The following is a 20,048-nucleotide window of genomic DNA, read 5'->3' as shown; positions in this document are numbered from 1 at the left end:
TTTGTCAAACCAAAGCCTAACTCCTTTCCCGGTGCAAAGCAATTATATCATTATCGCGCTAATATGTGTTTTTCCATGAGTGGTTGTACAATCGTGAGTGTGCAGCTTGTGAGCATCAGTTGACAGCACAGCAACAGCAAATATTATAGCATCACAGTGTGTAGGAGTGGATACGGTCGAATAGTAGTGAAACCATATTCTTATCCATATTTTTTTCGGATTCAGATTCGAAGCGGATAGTATGCGGATAAGGATACGGAATCGGAGCCTATCGATTACGAATACAAACCGAATATGGTGCGAATACGGTTTGGTTGCGGATAAACATTTTCGCCGATCTCTGTTTGAAAGTAAAAGTAGAACTTACTATTGGAGCAAAATTAGTTTTTACAAATTCTTCTACAAATTGGAAATAGATGCTACCAGCGCCAACAGCTAGGGCTACGACATTAGAAGGAGCTGGCGGAGAGGGGTACGGGCTAGGGAGTCAAATTATACGAGGGTAGGCTTACGATGTTAGGGTATGTTAGGGTATATATAACAAGGTCGCCAGTTGTGGGCTGGGCTGCAGTTTTATATATTGGTGAACCTATGATTTGACTTATTAGTTGCCAGATACTTTACTAGATATTGGTCGGATATGACCGTGAAATATGGTATATCTTCGGATACAGACGGATATTAGTAAAACCCTATCATTTTTCCTATCCGTTTACTACTAGCCGTATCCGAGACCGTATTCATCAACTATCCGACCGAATCCGTTTTTGCCTTCCGTAAGCCTCCAGTCGGTCGGTCGGTAAAAAATATTCCATTCTGTTTTCACCCCTAACAGTGTGCAATAGAAATGATTGAGTAACTGATGACAACTGAACACAACATATAGATTGATAGATATGCTAAGAAATGGAGAGAGCAATCAAGTGGAGTAAGGGACCATTTTTGAACAGCAAACTGCATGAGAATACATAATTTCGATCTTGTCACAGATGATTAATGAAGTTTAATGATCTTAGAGCATGAGAATATTGTACAAGGATGATCAATCACAACTTCTACCGTGAGTCCATGACCACTGAAAAAACATATAAGCTCACGCGCGCCTCGAGTTGTGAGGAAACAACACCCTCCAATTACATCCTCGGCGTAGGAGGACGATATTTGCTGACGGAGGGGGTAGTGGGGAGAGGAGAGGACGCCATGTAAGGATGTGACACGTGAGTGGTAGGTGGAGTAAGAACATTGAAAGATGAGGGAGGTGCGAACTATTTCTGGTGGGATGGGCGAGACCTGGCGCAAAGCCATACGACGCGCGGCCTCTCCACCGAGGTCGTCTAGAGGAGTGACTGAGGTGCGGCGCACCCTCTCCGGAGATGCAAGCGTTAATCGACATCAGCACATGCATACGGGAGGTATGGCGTAGAGACGGATTCACGTCTATAAGCATTGTATGTGAGAGCTGTTCTCTTGCACGAACGGGTCCACGACATGATCCTACCGCGAGGATCCACGTATAACCATGATCTTTAGAGATGACCTCGATAGGCCCAACTCCGCGGGAGAAGAGGAACTCGCACATGCTCTGGAACGCTCTCACCGAGTGCGAATTCACCCAATGTCTATGACGCGAGAGCCCAAGCGGGGGCGGGCGGCAACGTCCACTGACGCAGGGGTAGGACACACGAACATGAAGAAAGGTTCACGGGGGAAACTCGCAAGATGACGCACATTAGGAGTGGGGCCAAGGAGATAGGGATAGGGGCACCGTCCTGATGGCTACACATGTCCTCTCGGGCTCACCATCGAACAACAGCTATTTTCGAGCAGGCGGGGATAGCCAAAAACACCGAAACATTTGACACCTCTTATTTACTCCGATATCAAGGATTTTTTATACGATTCGATATTGATTTACCTTATTGTATATAAATATTACCTGTAATATATTCCGACAATCAATGTCAGTATTAGTGGTGGTCAGATGTTGGATCAAAATCGACTGAATATTTTTTAGTATCATTTCCATTGCTTTTCAGTATTATAATTTAACATGTACTATCCTTTGCATACATATACATATAACATACTAGTATTGGCAATTTGGCCGGAGTGACTGTTTTGTGTTATTTCTAGTATCTGACAAAAAAAAACATTGACGATGCTATTCTTGATCTACAACAACTGCGGGTTCGTGCCAAGGCTGGGAGACAACATGGTCGATCGCCCGGGTGACCTCAGACATGGTGGGCCGGAGGTTGGGCTTGTCGTGGAGGCAGAGGGATGCAACAACGGCGAGCTGGTAGAGCGCCTTGCGAGGGTACCGACCCCTTAGCGTTGGGTCGGCCAGCTTGTTGTACCCCTTCCGCACGTCGGCGAGGCATGGCTTGGCCCACACCAGTAGTAGTCGCTGCTCCTCCTCCCGTGCTGCATCGAACGCCCTTCGGCCCGTGATGATCTCCAGCAACACGACGCCGAAGCTGAAGACGTCGGACTTGACGGTGAGCTTGCCGGAGGCGGCGTAGTCGGGCGCGCAGTAGCCGTGGGTGCCCATGACACGCGTGGAGACGTGGGTGTCGTCGCCGGCCGGGCCAAGCTTGGCGAGGCCGAGGTCAGATAGCCTGGGCGTGAAGTCGTCGGCGAGGAGAATGTTGGCGGCCTTGAGGTCCCGGTAGATGACCGGTGGCGTTACCGAGTCGTGCAGGTACCGCAGCGCCCTGGCGGTGCCGCGCGCAATCTTGACGCGCGTGTTCCAGTCCAATGGTTGGCGGCGGCGCCCATCATCGCCGGGGAGGGAGACAGTGAGGAAGAGATGGGAGTCGAGGCTGCGACGGGGGAGGAATGGGTAGACAAGCAGGCGCTCGTGGCCCTCGGCGCAGTAGCCTATGAGGGTTACGATGTTGGCGTGGCGGAGCGCCATCAGCATCCCACACTCGATCGCGAATTCCCGGCTCCCCTGCATGCCGCCACGACCACGACACAGTTGCTTGACGGCCACCGACGTCGGCGTGCCGGAGTCATCGTCAAGGTGGAGGTGGCCCTTGTAGACCCTGCCGAAGCCTCCCTCTCCGATGAGGTTGGAGTCGGAGAAGCCGTCCGTAGCCGCGGACAACTGCTGCAACGTGAACTTGCAGGCGCCGCGGTTGGAAGCCTCCTTGTGTGTGCTGCTGCTGCTACCATCGCGGTGGCGGCGGATGCTCATGGAGGTCTGCGCAGCGTAGCTGGAGGGAGAGGGACTGCACCGGCCGGACGCGTCGCCGGCGCAGCGCATGCGACGTTGGCGGTGGATGCTCCAACAAGAGCAGTGGTTCATCATACACAAATGTGTAAGGCGAGATGAGAGCCGATCTCTTCTCTCGTCGTCGTCTATCCTCTCTGAATGACGAGTTGCCAAAAGAAAAATGGGAGGAGGATTGGAGGAATAGGCATATGTGACCTGGAACTGCACCTTTTAGCACGACTGTTTGTTGTGATCTTGCCGATTTAGTCCATCTATATATGGAGTAGTAGTCACACAATTTCCTTCCCGTGGCGCTTCCTATTTCTCACATGCGTGCAACTAATTAGCACCTCATACTCTCACACGTGTATGCAACTGTTATTCCGTTCCGAGATATAAACCATTTTAAATATATTTATGAACGGAGTCCGTGCATCTACAGTCGCGTCCCCATAACCGCATCCGGCAAAAGCGCCGGATTGAGCGTTTGCGGGACATCGCTGTGTGGGGCCGCGCTTGGGGCGCGTATGTTCCCAGCTGCCCCCCCCCCCCCCCCCCCCGCCCCAAAATTACAAATTCTAGCATTTGAGCACACAACCAGTCTAAATACACGAAACACAAATAAACATGTTTTACAATATTGTTTCGAATGAAAATAGAGTAAACAAAAAACCAAACAAATAGAGGTCAAACTAGATCAAGGCATTGGCAAAATTGATGACTCTTATTTAAGCCTCCACATATGTTCTACGAGATGATCTTGCAGTTGGTAATGAGTGTTCGAGTCACGGATTTCTGCCTGCATGACGATTAAATCAACAAAAGATGCAAGCACCTGCTGATCAACGTCCGCAAGAGGGCTCTCACACTTACAGGGACCAAGGTGCCTATCTCGAGTCTTCCAATCACTCTCGGTGATCATGTTGTGCATGATCACATGCATCACCTCCCAATTTGGTCTTGAGACAAAGTAAGAGCAGACCCCGAACAATAGCAAATCAAGATGGAAGCACACCAAATTCATGCTCGACATCCTTCCTGCAACTCTCTTGGCGCTCAGCAAAGTGGCAACTCTTCTAACTATGCCAAAGTCCGGATTGTTTTGAAAAATATCGCCCATTTGGAATAGATGTCTTCAGCTAGATAGTAGCCCTTGGTATATGAGGTGCCATTGATCTCATAGTTACATGCATGGTGGAGCATGACCTTCCACAAGTTTCGCCAACCACGAAGAGTGTTGTGTCACGTTAATATCATTGTATGATCCAATCTTGCCAAAGAAAGAATACCAAATCCATAGATCATAATCTGTCATATCTTCTAGTACCACACTGCAGTTTCGTACAACCCTTGGCAATCAAATAGACAATTCTTTCATGACAAGTGCATCCAATCGTTGTGTCGTGCTTCCTTGATGTGTCGTGCTTCAGCTTGAAGTAGTCACCGTACTCTCTCACATCATGAATAATTTCCATGAACACGTCCTTGCCCATCCAATATCGCTTCCGAAAATTGTCGGCTTGTGTTGCCTCGTCGTCAGAGTAGTCGTTGTAGAGCATGATATGTCCCTCCAACCTCTGCTGCGGCTTGGACTTCTTTCTTCGAGGCTTTGAACCTCCACGACACAGCCCCTTCATCCTCTGCTCGGCGTCATCAAGCATTTGTTAGGCAGACGATGATTGACAAGTTCTTTCAAGCGTCGGTGTCGAAGTCTTGCTTGTCATCAATGATTTGTTGGATCATCTCATCGTCGCTATCCATGTCTACGAGAAAAACAAAATCCTTAGCAATCATCGCTAGCAAGGGAGGCAAGAACCACGACCAGCGGCGCTTACTAAACAAACGGCCGAACTCCTTCAGTGCGAGGTGGACGCACGGAGAGGCCACCGCGTTCGAAGGCGATTCGGTGAACAACCCATCGTGCCAATGGATGGCTAGGCAGTGGCGTCACTCTGGGTTCCATGCAGGCGAGATATTCCATCGAAATGACAGTGATTTGAGAGGCGGTGGATGGGGTGGGAGGTAAGAAGCGTCACGAAATAAAGGCTCGAGGCAACGGCGTCGGCTTTGGTCGCTGGCAGGTGGGTACCCACGTCGTTTTTAATTGAGTCTGGCACCCCCGCAACAACCCCTATATAGCAGGGACAAGCTCGGGACGCCGAACACTCTATTGTGTTGTGCCAGACCAGATCGGCCTTTGGGGCTCCCGGCTAGGAGTGGTCAGATGTCTGGCCCAAATCGTTTTGGGGGACACAACTAGATATGCAACTTAGAGCATGTTTGGTTGCCAACAATGTATTTTCTCGCATGCGTGGATACGAAAATGGTTGTTTGGATGCCCACGGGAGAATGGTTACGTGCATCGCACGAACTTTAAAGCACCTGAAAAGCTGTATGAGGAGGAACGCTCGATTCGTCTGTTGCTTGCGATGCAGCCTCATCTCGTGCTCGCTGGAGCCAAATTATGCCACGTTGATGCGAGGGCGGGATGGCAGGAGCGCGCGCCGAGGAAAATCCGACGGGAGAAATTTGGTCACCTCCCTCCTCTACCCCCCCCCCCCTATTTACACCTCCCTTCCTCACCGCCCAAAGCCACACCACCATTTTCCCATGTTCAAGCTCTCCGTCCATAGCTGTTCGTCGGCGACCAAGGTAAGGGACGTGCTCTTCTCAAGCCGGTGGACCTCCGTTGCGGCAGTTCTTCCTCCGATGCATGGCCGACATGTCCTCGTCTTCCTCCGCCGGGTCTGACTGCCAGATCATGTGAGTACCTACTAACTCTAGCTTAGATCTACACTAAGGCTCAGGGTATGTGTAGGGATAGAGAGTTTTTGGTTCGATCTACTTGTTTTGCTTACTTGTTGCTTCGATCTACAAGACCTAGTTACTTTGCTTAGTTTGTTTCTTCGATCTATACTTGTAGAGTACTTTTGCTAAGTTTAAGCTTTGATATGTATGTTCTTGCTTCGATCTGCAACCGTAGAGTAGTTTAGTTTAGTTCTTGCTTGGATCTGTAAGCCTGGAGTGCGTTCCTAATATTTCTAGTGGGAGTTATTTCGTTGAACAATTGTGTATGCGATCTTCTAAGCTACATCGTCCACGTATAAGTACGATAGTTGGTACGAGGATTGGTTCTACGATGTGTACAACTACTCCTTGTACCAGCTATGCACTTATACATGGCAGCATGCACAGAAGATTACTACTGTGTTCTGGTCAATATGTGTACGCACAACGTGTTTGGAACTTCACTGAACCTTGCTACCATGCTTGTTTGCTTCCCATTGTTGCATAATGTTGTCATGAGAGCTTCTATGTGTGAAAGATATAACTTGTTTACCAATGTTCTTGCACTTTGCTACTTTAATTATCCGTATAGGACGCGACCTCCCCTGATTTGTCGCCCAAGTCTGTCATGCATGTTGTGCCACTCCGGTACATCCGAGTGCTTGATAGGTACTGCCCTATCAGTAAGAACAAGAACATGATATGGCATGCCGCTCTGTCCACCTTCGTGTTGAATAGGGTGTGTGAGTTGGTCACGGAAGAGAAGGCCGGAGTGTCGTTGTTCAGGAACCGTGACCTGAAAGCGATTGTTGAGGCTATTCAGAAGTACACTAGCCGTGAGGTTGGTGTCGCTTAGGTCTAAAACCATCCGACGCACTGAAGAGCAAAGGTGGGTTCATGTATGCAAGCTGAAGAAGATGGAGGGGTGTGTGTTGGGTGGAGAAGACATCAGCTATCATGATGGACAATGATGCATACTATACCTACATCAAGGTTAGCCGTTGCAACTTCTCTTGCACTTCATTCACTAAGTCAATTACGATGGATGTTGTTAGCTTGCACACAAGGAAGAACTAATTAACCCCATCATCGCAGACTGACCCTAGGGACGTGGAGCTCATCAACAAGCCCATAAAGAACCATGCTCAGATGAAGAAGATCTATACCGGTCATGTTCCAACTGATCCGCCCACTCTCGCAGCGGTCCACCATGCTCTAAGCCACAAGGCATAGGCGACCCGGTATCTCGTAATGACCCATGATGGTAGGATGACCTAGTTCAACGCATTCCTGACGAAGTATTACCTGTGAGGAGCCGGAGCATTGGATGTTTGTTGTCTTGGTTGTTCTACTAATGATGAACATCGCATCCATGATGTATATTTTGGAAGTAGCTATGGTTGATCTGCACTAATGACACGTTTGTATATTTTACGAGATGATATTTATGTAACCCCTCGGTTGGTGGTGAACTTAAGTTGCATCATGAGCTACTGCTCGTGACCTCGTGGTGCAACTCCACCGTATGCTAGTATTACAGATTATGTGATCTATGTGATCATAGCTGTTGTCCTATTATTTCCTATTTCGTCCAACACCTTGTGGGCATATTCGGTTGGTAAGCTCATTATTAAGAAGTGTAGCCGTTGCATTTGCTGAAACGTGATTTGTGGGCAACCAAACACAAGGAACTTTGCTTCACAGCTTCACAACTGATGCGGAGTAAAAATTGTTTACAACCAAACAACTTGCACAAAGTAAATTAGAGACAAAGTAAATTAGAGGTTGCATTTTCCCGAAAAGCATCCACGGAGCCATGTTTGCGACTAAACCCTGCGCACCAATCAGGCCCTAAGTAATAATTTTAAACGGACGACCACCCCACCGGGTGCATACAAGCTTGTATTCGACACAATGCCCATGAGTGTGCGCGTGCTGAAGATGCTTACATGAAAAACATGTGAAAAAACGTATCCCGATGTCTTATTTTCAAAATGACCAATATATACTCCATGTGTGGCTGTGAACGCCTCCACCATCAGGGTGTATCAGGTGACAACACAACACCAGCAGTAGCAAGCTAGCAGCAGCAAATTAAGATTGTAGTGTCAGTGTGCAACAGAATTATCTGACTTACTAACAACTGACCACGACATAACGATATGATATGAAATAGACCTACTGGAGCAAGAGACAATTTTGCAAAAGCCAACTGCACGAGAACAGGATTTATTTCTTGGCGCAAAGTGATCGATGAGAGCAAGAGAGTGAGCAATCACAAGTTCTATTGCAGTTTAAGATCAAGGCACGATACTTTCTTTTCTATGAGTATGAAGTAGTCCTGCATTGTGTGTTCTAGACCCAAAAAAAAAAACCTACAGAAGCTTCTGGTTTTCAAGAGTCACTCTAAAAGGCATCTACTCCTAATTAGGAGTGAACCAAAGACTATACAAGACCAATACGGGATTTCGTTAACCATTTACCGCTAGCTGCTGGGAACAAAAGCTTGGTCTATGTACAGCAATGCAACCATATCACGGAACTAGGTCAATGCAGTACTGACACAAGATACAAAGCTGGGTAGACACTGCTCTGTATTTTCAACACATCATGGACAAATTAGGAAGCAAAAGAAAAACTGAACCGTCTAGTACACAAAACTCGTCACATAAACTATTTTCTAGTCATGCAATTGATATTATGCTCCAAATAATGCACACAGACTGAAAAAAATAACTGCGTAGGAGGACTGATTTATCTGCTATACATTATCAAGCACATTCCCAGTAAAGTACTCCATAAGCAGAACAAATTAGTGATAAATGTCCTTAAATCAGATACCAATCAATGCCAACAAGTACTCCCTCCGATCCAAATTAATTGACTCAAATTTGTTTAGATACACATGTATCGAGAGCTAAAACACGATCCGTGTCTAGACAAAGTAGAGTCAATTAATTTGGATAGGAGGGAGTAAATGAATTACAAATTAATAATATACCGCTGACATTCTAACATTGTACATGATCATAGCATATATGCATGCTCTTCTATTCATGTAATACACAATCAACTAGTACCTGCTGCCGCATTGACATTTTCTTTCTAGCTTCTCTGCATCCTCTATTGGCAAGGCAGGAGATTGGATCGAAAATGGCATGCAAAAATTCTCAATTCCACAGAAGGAGAAATTCTAGACCAAAAATACATACGCATCCCTGTTGGTCCAGCATTTATAATGTAAATGCAAAATTATTTTAGGAACAAACAACAAACAGACACATACAAAAGATGGTGTTTTCATAACCTCACCATAGATGCGGAGAACAAAAAGGGGCAATGAGCCAAAAGTGATTAGTGGCTGTGTCACTCAAGTGTATTCTAAAGAAACTAAGCTTCTTGGCTGTCTTTTGACGCCTCTTCCATTTCTAATTCCTTCACTGCTACTACGAGGCTCCTTGTAATACCCTTAAGGCGTAATCCACTACCCTCTATTTCCTCCAGGAGCTTCTCAGCTGTTCTCCAGTCCATAGCCCTGAGACATATTGACTGGATAAGTTTGTTATACTCATCCATATTTGGCAGCAATCCATCTTCCTTCATCTCTTTTAGGCATTCCAGGGCCTTCTCAAACTGCTCCATCTTGCAGTAACCACGAATTAGTATGTGATACGTAACCCTGCTTAGTTTTGGGTGGATCTTCTTGGCTTCGCGGAGTAGAGAATGGGCTTCATCAATCATGCCTCCTTTAGTGTAGCCACTCATGATCACACTGTATGTATAAATATCAGGGCGCAGTCCTCGGCTCTCCATCACTCTTATCAAACCCTTTGCTTCCTCCATTTCTCCCTCTTTAGACAATCCCGTGATAACAAAGTTGAACACTGCACTACCAGGAGCTGGGCCAAGATTCACCATCCTCATCAGCAATTTCTTCGCATCCTTGACATTTTTCATCCTACACAAACCGTGTATAACAGCAGCAAAGGACTTGCCTGCATGCTTAAGAGACTTCCCCTTGTATTCCTCAAGCAGCTCCAGAGCCGTACTGATGGTCTCATCATCCCTCGCCAAAGCACCAACAAGGAAATCCAGGGCCGATGTTGGAATCTGAACCTTCTTCTCCTTGGCTGCTAGGTATACAGAATGCGCATCCATCACCTTCTTCCCCTTGCAAAAGAAGGTCACGATCTCACCGGTCTTCTTCCCATCAGGGAAGCACCCAGAGGCAACCATCTTCTCACAAACACCCCACGCAGCACCAACCATGGACTTCTTCCCGGCCGCTTGAATCACCAGATAATAGCTGTCACCATCCGGAGTACAGCCAAACTCGCTGAACTTCTCAAGCACCTCTAGCGCTGCCTTCGACTTCTCGAGCTTCCAGAACATTGATATCACTCTGTTCAGAATCTGAGTGTTCACTGATCCTGGCACACTGCCCATTTCCTTAACCAGATCCCAGAGCATGTACGCGTCCATCTTGTCGATCTCACTGGAATCAGCAAGCTTGCCAGCGATGATATCAAGATTGGCAAGGCTCTTGACATCGGGGTTGTTCTTCCCGGCAGACTTGAACAAAAGGAGAAGCTTTTTACCGGAGCAGTTCTCGGCAGAGAGGAGCACGGCGGCTAGGAGCGGCTCGGTGAAGTCAACGACCATGTCGGCGATGGCGGAGGGGATCTGGTCCCCCGGGGTGGACTCCACGAGGGCGCGGACGCGCGCGACCTCCTCGTCGCTGGCTTCGGCGTCGGCGGCGCCGGAGGAGGGGGTGGAGACGAAGATGTCGTCGGCGTCGTCCGCATCCTCCTCCCAGAGCGCGGCCAGGTTCTCCTCGCCGTCCTCGGTGGGATCAGCCGACGCGGATACGGCGTCGGGCGAGGGGTATGGGTAGGCATCCGGCAAGGCTTCCGAGGAGGAGGTGGCGGCGTCCGGGAGGGCCTCGGGAGAGGAGGAGAGGAAACGGGAGAGAAGGCGTGGGGGTGGGGCACGGGTCAAGATTCGAAGTGGGTTTGCCTGCGGCGGAGATTTGGGGATGGAGGAGCGGAGGAGGAGGAGAGCACGAGCTCGCGAACGCCACATCGTCGTCGTCCGGCGGCGGCGGCGGCGGCGTCAGCGAGGTGTGGCGGTGGTTCTTTTGCGTGGGGGTGATGGGGAGTGACGGAGAGAGAGTGAAGGTTTCGCATTAGGGTTTAAGGCCTTAATGGGCTATTGGGCCACTCGTAAAATTTTCACTTTAAAAGTTGAGTTTGCCCAAAATATGTTGTTATTCATCAGTTCAAAAAATCTCAAAAAAAAATCAATTCAAAAAGAAAGAAAACGGGTTTTGCTTTATATGAAATAGCAGTAGTTTCAAAACTTGAAAAAATGTATTAGTACTGAGAATATTGTTTGCAAATTGCAATACAAGACTTTAATTATGCATGCTTTAAGATCCAAAAGGATGGTTTGAGCATTTTTAGGTGCCTCCTATTCAACTCAATAGGCTTTGCAACAATCTGCTTCGCTCTATTCAACTCAACACGACATATATATTACATGTCAACGATATCCACAATAGTACTTTTGATTGGTTCTTGTATTTTTCAAATGAACTTATCTCCCAAGTTATTTTTCCTCAGATTTTGATTAGTATATGCAAAACCAGATTTCTCTCCATGTACCTATAAAATCTAGCAAATCTAACGGACGCCAACTCGATGCACGTATGTTTTTAAGACTTCTGTAAGACTTGTATCATTCATGAAAGCAAGAAGAGGTGCAAGAAACTCAAAGAACAAGCAAGTGTATTACTTGCACACTTTTCCGACTATTAGAAGACTTGTAAAAGACTCATAACAACTCTCATGATCAAGCTCTGAGGTGAACTCTTTATTTAGTTTGAGGTTAGAAGTGGGTAAGGGTGATACATGTGATGTAGGACACAATATGGTGTAACCGACCAGATCTCCAAAACTGCTACATGAGCATGTAGTCATATCAAAAGGTACATGGCCAAAAATAGATTTCGTATACCTTAATTAGTGACCACATGTAAAGACACTTAGCAACCTAAACTTGAGGATCCCTACACACACGCACATTTCCCTGCCAATGTTGTTCATCAACCACTGGCTACGAGGCGCTAAAAGCAAGAGCGGCATGTGTTGAAACATTGTCCTTGTAGGACCAAGCAAGAGCGCTTAAAGCTTGTATAAACTAACTCGAGAGTATAAAAAGACTAGATGACCAATCTATGAAATCATGATGCTGAGATTGGCTTGCAACTGACCGGCTAGGAGGCGCCCCATGGAGCGCCACAGCCACTAGTACTAGTTAAATGGATGACCTCGAGCGCTTGAAAAGAGTTTTCACCCATTTTTCCAAACATTTTGCTTTTAAACCATTCCTGCAACTCATGTATGATTTATTTTATGCGACACCACAAAACCACTTGGGAGAATGGAGGACCATGGCCCTCATTCATCTCTAAGTCAAAACATATAATGGAATTTAGTTTATATATGTTTGGATGTTGGCGACAACACATGCTGACTAACTTTTTTTTATTTTAGTCAATAGTTTTGTCTTTGTGTGGTTGGTTGCTAGCTTAGGAAATTTAAATACCTTTTGCAAACTCCATCTCACTTTTCTAGTTGATGTTGGCCAGGCAAACATAAGCTTAACAAAAGCTTTGGCTAGACAGATGCTTGGTAGGCAATATCCGACTAACCAAAACATGCCTTGAAATTTGATAAAGAAATGAACCAAACCCAACTTAGCTAATAATCATGCATTTCACTTGTATGAAAACTACATTCTAGCTTTTAGTCAACAACTAGTACAAATGCCCGTGCGTTGCTACGGGTCTTAAAATTTTATTTCCCAATGCACATATATAATTCATAACTCACTATGAAAATTTAAAACAAATCAGGGATATCATAATGTACTATTGCATGATAATACCAAACGTAATAACAAGACATTATTGTTTTACATCGGCATGGTTTCAAATTCTAGGTTTTCTTATTACTCTTCCGCGGTAAGCTCCACACATGTGTTCTGTGCCGTTATAACCGTGAACACAACAACCTTTTTTTATACTTCCTCCGTTTCAATCTATAGTGCCTATAGATTTTCTGCACGGTAATTAGCTCAAGTCATTTTTTAACACAAAACCCCAAAAGAGTCCAACCACGATATCAGAAATAGGAGAGATATAGGAGGTTCCCAGATTTTATGCACGTGATTAGTTCGTTTCCTTATTTCCAGCTATTCAACTCATCTCGGTGGAAGGGGTTCTTTGCAAATAAACACAGATCTACTCTTATATTATGAAACAAATGCAAAAAATCTATAGGCACTATAGATTGAAACGGAGGGAGTATATTATTGTCTCACAAAACGTGGATGATGCAAACGCAGGAGGAATACTTATTTTCTCTCAAAAAAAAAGGAGGAATACTTATTTTCTGATTTTAGTCCAAACAACACTTTGATTGTAGTCTTTTATGCCAAACATACAGAAGGGGCTTAGCAAATCTTCAATAATGGCTGGGATACAAAAAAACTCCGTCCGCAAGTCGGTGGTGCATCTATTTTCTCCCCATTTTGCAAATATATTTATGCATTGCCACACAATACGCGTGCAATTCCCGGTCATGCAGAGGGAAACACATTTGTCGTCCTCTAGCAACCTCCCCCTTTCATAACCAACGTACACCATAACAACAAAATAGAAGCATAATTGATGATTTCTTGAAACATAATGCATAATTAAATTGTAAAACAAATAAAAGTATATAATGCTAAAGTTAAGCTATTTTAACAAATGTGTGAACTGTCTCGACAATGTTGTTACAAATTCAAGTGATACTTTTTGCAGTTGTCCTTTATTTATTCCTATGTTTGTATACCTCCCATCTTGTGAGAAAGTATAGTCTTCTTTCCTCTCTCATGTATGTTTTTTCACACCCAATAAATTTAAACAAAGTATCAACATGTTCCTTTATTCTTCCCATTTCAACCACCCCTTGGCTCAGACTTCACCAGTACGCCGCTGCTTGATCACTATGTTTCATCGTCGACCCACTTTACTTCGGTGTATCTCTCAATGTAAAATTATTGTGGGATCTCTTCATTACATTTCGCGAACATGTTTTTTTGCCTGAGCGTTGCTATGGATTCTCAATTTTTTTGCCTACCCTATATGTAAACATAATGTAAGTGTATATTTCTTGTAGAGTATCTTCTTTGCTAGATTGTGCAAATGCCAGCTTATAGCCAGATGCTATACACAAAGTACAAACTACAAAGATGAACTGAGTGTATTTCTTAAGTAAAGCACTTAGATCTTCATGGATGACCATCACCTATAAAATACATACTAATTATGTAACACCGATCTGAAGGACTATCCAATCTACATAAATCCCCGCAAAGTATTCTACATTTCCCAACATTAAAACAACATTGAAATTATAAAATCATGCACTGGCATAACTGTAAACCTCAATCAGTGGCTACTAAGAAGGAAAACTGAGCTCATGTCCAATGGTGGAATTTCTTCACGACATGTCTGGCAGCGACCTGGGTTTCAGTTATAATAGGAAAAAAAAAGTGAACAACAAATCAGCCACAATGCATATTACAACTTACTGGACGTAAGTGAGCATGGCCATCAACTTTCAAGTCCAAATCAACACTTAGTCAAATTGAAGACTTTGATACAATGAACTTCATCATTTGTGATAAAAATGGTATTGCAAGACAGCTCATTCCATCCAATTAGTTCTGCAAAAAAAACAACTAAATTTTATTCTACAATCAATTCTCCTAAGGGTATTTATAAACATAGGCATAAAATTTCTCAGTGCAAGTTTAAAACAGCATAATTACATAAATAACCGTAAAAGCTTGGACAGTTTGTACTACTACAACTAATATAGAGTTGAAAATTTTACATTGATCCTTAGTAGTAGTACTTAGTGTGCAGCAGTCTTGTTAGTAAAACTAAGACTTCTTACATGCGCAAATGTTTGCTACAACGTACGGGGTACAGGCAAGACATGATATTTCTTTTTGCCAAATGGCATCAAGTGAATACAGAGCTAGCAGAAATTATGCAAGCCAGATACACCATTGACATATAAAAGGTCAGTGGGATGGTTTAATTTTGCAAATGAATCACTTTAAAAGCATCATTGCCCTGGATAAGAGAGTTGCTAGTGATGCAGCAAATTTTACTATTCACAAGAATGTTGGCCATATTCAGATATGCAATTAGGACATATCTGAGTGTATATTTTCCAGGTAACAATACTGAGTGCCTAAAGTGATACATTTTTAGAATTGAGAACACAAAAATAAATCAATGGTTTATTCAAAGTTTGACTTAGTCCCAACGGTTCAGGCATTTTACCAAGCATGTCAGGTGCACAAAAATGTGAAGCTAAGTAGCATCCCCCAATAGATGGATGTACAGCCAGCAGAATAACTGCAACATAGATAGCAATATTAGCACCATGTCAGTTGGGGTAAAATTTCCAAGTAATTAGGCAATAAATTACTGAACTTGGCATTTTAACCAAAGGAACAACGAACCGAGTATAGTTTAGTAGCATAACTCTCCTTGTTGTATTCTGCTCCGTAGCCCTGGAGCAGGAGAGACTACAATGATTGTCAAAATAAATCCCTGTTCCAACCAAAAAGAACTATTCAATTAGGCAATACTGACCTGAAATCTAGGATGAGAGTACAGACTACAGAGGTTTTCTCAACTCCAGTCCTCTCTACCATATCAAAAGTAAGTAGTTCATCACTGCAGTTTGCTCTTCCAAATACCGTACCACAATAACCTGACAACCATTGGCATTTATTCTCACTGCACGCATCAAATGGACTGAAAGAAGAAGTTGCAAAATAACTATCCTTGCTGCATACAAAATCATATTTCAAAAAGTATGCTAACATAACCTTGCTGTATACAAAATCATATTTCAAAAAGCGATCATAGAAAAATACTGAGAAAGATATGGGGCATCACACACGTTTCTGGAAGGAAGCGGCGAGAGAGGAGGCCCTGCTGAGACCGGCTCGACAAGATTGATGCCATGCTCCACTTTTGTCCTAGACTCCCAGCACTGTAGTAACCAAGTGTCTTCGACACAAAGAATCCAACAAGTGGCCTTGTGTACCCTGTGTATAAAATATAAAGATTAAACATAATAACTACAGCATAACACAGGTTGGAGGGTTAGGTATTGCAAGTGTTAAGTTCGGTATTATTTCATTAATAGTGAATGAACCCAACTTTATAAGCGGCATATTTTAAATCAAAATCCATAAATGCACTAAACTATATGGAATAATTTTCTTGCATATTTTCCATTTGTATAATATAAGAAAAGGATGCATGGCCTGGACAATGGACTAATTGTGTGTAGGGAACGAACAATTGAAGGCATCATCTGAAGAAAGCCAAAATAGAGCGATCAATTTGAAACAAATAAATGAACTTTGATTCCATCCATTATCAGATACCAACAACTATTCAACACGTTTGGGTGTAGAATGCATCACCATTTATAATTAGCGTATTGCACAACCATACTAAAAATATGCAACAAAATTTGTAAAAAATCCTGCATCTCACAGATCAACAAAATATCCATAAAAGCTTGAACATCTCACAAAATCGCGCAATGGAAACCCGACCTTATTGGAGCACCCTAGGATGGATGGAGCTATACTTCTGTAGCATGGACTGGACAACCATAGACCTCCAACGATGGCGACCATAGACCTGGAGAAACAGAGTCAGGAAACGGTGATGACCAGCCCTGGGACGGCATGCCTGGCCGACGGGAGCGTGGGCATTATTGTACAGAGCAGCATGTCGGGGCAGCACTCGGTGGAGATCCCATGGAGGTCGAGGCCGCGATCAGGGCCGGCCGTGGAGGCGCGTGGGACTGATCGCGGAATATCGGACGAACCAAATGCGTGCAATGGACGTACCACCATCACTTAGTACCGTGTAGGCCAGCTCCTTATTCTCCGCATCTCTGGCACCCGCAGGGTCACCCATAGCCCCGCCTTGATCTGCGAATCAACAGAATCATGAGCCACTTATCTTCAGTTTCGAATTGCATCTTAATAACTGAAATATGGTGCCTGAGATGGCTAGAAAGAGAAACAACTCTACTAAACTAAACTAAGCAAGACTGGTCAATCATTTACTTGCAGCACTCGTTATCGCTGATCAGCTCATGCTACAATGAAATATGGTGAATAGCCATATTATGCAAGTTCTGTCACTGTTTTACAAGCATACAAACAGACCAGTCTCTTTGACCTGTTATACATGCATTAATTTTAACTACCTCGCCCTATTAGATGTGAAATAAGAACAACTAAAGCATCCTAGACATCAATACTTGGGCATTACCATGAACATTTAACATGCAATTCAGATGGGTATTTCTTTAGCAGTGGGAAAAGTCTTCCGAATATGTATAAGTTGATCTAATAGTTTCAGCACTTTTTGCAACTTGCAACAATAAACACCAAATGCCATTCTCTAATATTATCACAAAGCAAATTTGATTTGAGAAAAGCTAGCAAGATAGCTACATATCTGATAGAAATTATCAAGAAAAGTATGCCGACATATATTTGTTGTATACAAAATCATATTTGAAAAAGCAATCACAGAACATTATAGACCAACTTGCAGTTGGGATTTTATTCTTAAGAAAGATAAAAAGGCGAAACATTCATATATTTTGCTTGGTTTATTTTTTTGGTTAAAAGATACATATAAACTAACTTGATAGGCGTGCCGCTCCTAAGTCCAGCCGTTCTGTGAATTGCGTATAGAATGAAGGCATCGCAAGGATACTTTGCACACTTGCAGGCTGTGGCAGGCAAAATTGGCTGCAAACACAGCTCAATATATTACTGTTTGTTGCTAGCTGCAATATTCTGAAGGCCAAATTCTGGTGTCAAAAAATATACATAATCAAGATCAAATTTCTGGACCGTAGAGAAAATCAGATCAATTACAAAGATTTTTCTGAAGTCCTAATACTTCGCCTATAGCATGCCACACCGGTACTGCTGATAAAGTCATTGGGAACATATATTTGAAATATGACAGGAAACCTGACACTTGTGCGGCCGTAATTCCTTGATGCAAAAGTGACACCGTAAACATCAAACAAAAACCTACAAGCAGGCATGGTAAATCGGGACAAATCTGGGTGATGTGAGTACCAGATCAGGTCGACGTGGACTCGGAGGGATCTTGGCGGCGGGTCGGAGGGATCTTGTGCACCCAGGCACCGTCCTTCTCCTGCTCCGCCATGGACGGTGGGTGGCGGGGATCGTGGGAGAACCAACGGGGTCGGCGGCGGAGAGCTGCTAGATCAATTTCCTCGAGGTGGTAGCGGTGGATGAGGTTCAGCAACGCCCACCTCATGGCTTTCGTATCCTCCCGCGCCGAGGAATTGTCCTGCTCCTCCTTGCCTTGGACAGACGGCGGATGGATCTTGCGCTATTGCGCTCATGTGGCCAGGGGTTCCGTCCTGCTAGGGCTTAGGATGTCGGGCCCTTCTTCCTTTTTTTCTTGTTTGGTGATGGTCCTCTAAACTGGTGGGATCGTCGAAGGGAAGGGTGTGACGTATTGAGACGACCAAAATCTTACGTATTGGTAGCGGGCAGAATAAGGAATAGGTTCGTCGATGGGAATGCAGATGACGCTGTCCCTTTTTTCAAGCCTTGTGTGAGCGACATGGAGACCATGACAGCAATACTTGAGCTTTTTTCGGTTGCCTCTAGACTAAAAGTGAACATGCACTTGTATTCGTTCCAATGACGACACCAAGCAGGAAGTGGCTAACCGTATCGGATGTTCTAGGAAAGATTTCCCTGTCACATATTTAGGTCTGCCCCTCTCCACGGGTTGTCTCCGCCATGCTGATCTTTGGCCTCTCATAGACAAATACTCTAGCAAGATGAAAGGATGGAAGCCGAGGTTTCTAAGAATCAGTGGCCGCCTCACCCTGACTCGGAGGAAAGGCAGTACAAGAAGTGGTAAAAATTCAACATCACACTGGCAGCAGCTTTGCAGAATAATCGGTGGGTGAGGGACATAGTTGGAGGTCTCTCTTCACCGGCACTCGCTCAATATGTACAACTCATCCATACTTGACATTAACATCCACGAGTCATGGACCAAATTTTCTCCCAGCCAAAGGTGTTGAAAGGCCACATTTAACATCACAGATTATCATCTAAATTTACAGTGGAGAATTTACCTTCGGTGGCTGGAGCTGGGCAGAAGAAGCATCTGTGGCGTCTAGTTGTTGGTCGGTGCATCTAGGGGCAGAGGGGTCGCAGGTTCGGATGCCGCCACCACAGGGTGTCCCCGGCGTCGGTACTAAATACAGCAGAAAAGGTGTTGAATACTAATATAAGACAATAAAAATCATAGAAAGAAAGATACTTGCTTCCAATATGTATTGCATTTTTTTGAAATAGTTTTGCTGACTAAGCTATTAAGTGTGAAAAAAATGAACACTGGCAAACCCTACACGCAAGATACCTTCTGCTCCTTTTCCGTCCATCTTTGAGTCTCCATTCCTAAACACAAATCGCAAAGTATTTAAAGATTACTGCAGGAGATACTCTTTTCTGCATAAAACACAAAGCAATGAGATTTCCATCCATCTTTGAGTCTCCATTCCTAAACAAGAATCATGGATACTGTTCATACAAAGTAATTACAGATTACCGCAAGAGATTTTGTCTTACTACCCGGTCTGCGGTAATAGTTTTAGCGACTAATGTATTGCATTTTTTGAAAGAAGGAAATATACTTTCTTCCAATATGTATTGCATTTTTTTGAAATAGTTTTTCTGACTAATCTGTTAAGTGTAAAAAAAGAACAATAGCTGGCAAACCCTACACGCAAGGATACCTTCCGTCTCCTTTTCCATCCATCTTTGAGTCTCCATTCCTAAATACAAATTGCAAAGTAATTAAAGATTAGTGCAGGAGATA

The 20,048-nt window shown here is 44.3% G+C and overlaps 2 protein-coding genes and 1 long non-coding RNA gene across 7 annotated transcripts; all 3 read right to left on the bottom strand.

Annotated features, from left to right (window-relative positions):
- Positions 1–2,161: 2,161 nt before the first annotated feature.
- LOC124662713 (probable serine/threonine-protein kinase PBL7) lies at positions 2,162–3,268 on the bottom strand. The gene has a single exon (XM_047200519.1). The coding sequence runs from the start codon at positions 3,266–3,268 to the stop codon at positions 2,162–2,164; it is 1,107 nt and encodes a 368-aa protein (XP_047056475.1).
- A 5,955-nt stretch (positions 3,269–9,223) lies between these two features.
- Positions 9,224–11,087, bottom strand: LOC124665658 (pentatricopeptide repeat-containing protein At3g02650, mitochondrial-like). Its single transcript, XM_047203052.1, has one exon. The coding sequence runs from the start codon at positions 11,084–11,086 to the stop codon at positions 9,395–9,397; it is 1,692 nt and encodes a 563-aa protein (XP_047059008.1). The 5' UTR covers position 11,087; the 3' UTR covers positions 9,224–9,394.
- Positions 11,088–14,264: 3,177 nt separating this feature from the next.
- On the bottom strand, positions 14,265–18,170 carry LOC124666294. Of its 5 annotated transcripts, none has more exons than XR_006990853.1 (7): positions 17,814–18,170; positions 16,703–17,086; positions 16,036–16,183; positions 15,590–15,920; positions 15,408–15,482; positions 14,645–14,779; positions 14,265–14,575 (listed from the first exon to the last, which is right to left on the bottom strand). It is a non-coding gene; the product is annotated as an uncharacterized LOC124666294 (long non-coding RNA). The 5 variants fall into 5 exon arrangements; XR_006990851.1 differs by having other exon boundaries at positions 14,265–14,779; positions 15,590–15,655; positions 15,723–15,920; XR_006990854.1 differs by having other exon boundaries at positions 14,265–14,779; positions 15,590–15,640; positions 15,723–15,920.
- Between the last annotated feature and the right edge of the window lie 1,878 nt (positions 18,171–20,048).

This window comes from Lolium rigidum, chromosome 6, assembly GCF_022539505.1.
Source record: "Lolium rigidum isolate FL_2022 chromosome 6, APGP_CSIRO_Lrig_0.1, whole genome shotgun sequence".
Lineage (NCBI taxonomy): Eukaryota > Viridiplantae > Streptophyta > Magnoliopsida > Poales > Poaceae > Lolium > Lolium rigidum.
This window is presented reverse-complemented; position numbering and strand designations above follow the sequence as displayed.

Excerpts from the sequence above, each read along its gene's own strand:
- LOC124665658 (XM_047203052.1), bottom strand. The coding sequence starts at position 11,086 with ATGTGGCGTTCGCGAGCTCGTGCTCTCCTCCTCCTCCGCTCCTCCATC.
- LOC124662713 (XM_047200519.1), bottom strand. The coding sequence starts at position 3,268 with ATGCGCTGCGCCGGCGACGCGTCCGGCCGGTGCAGTCCCTCTCCCTCC.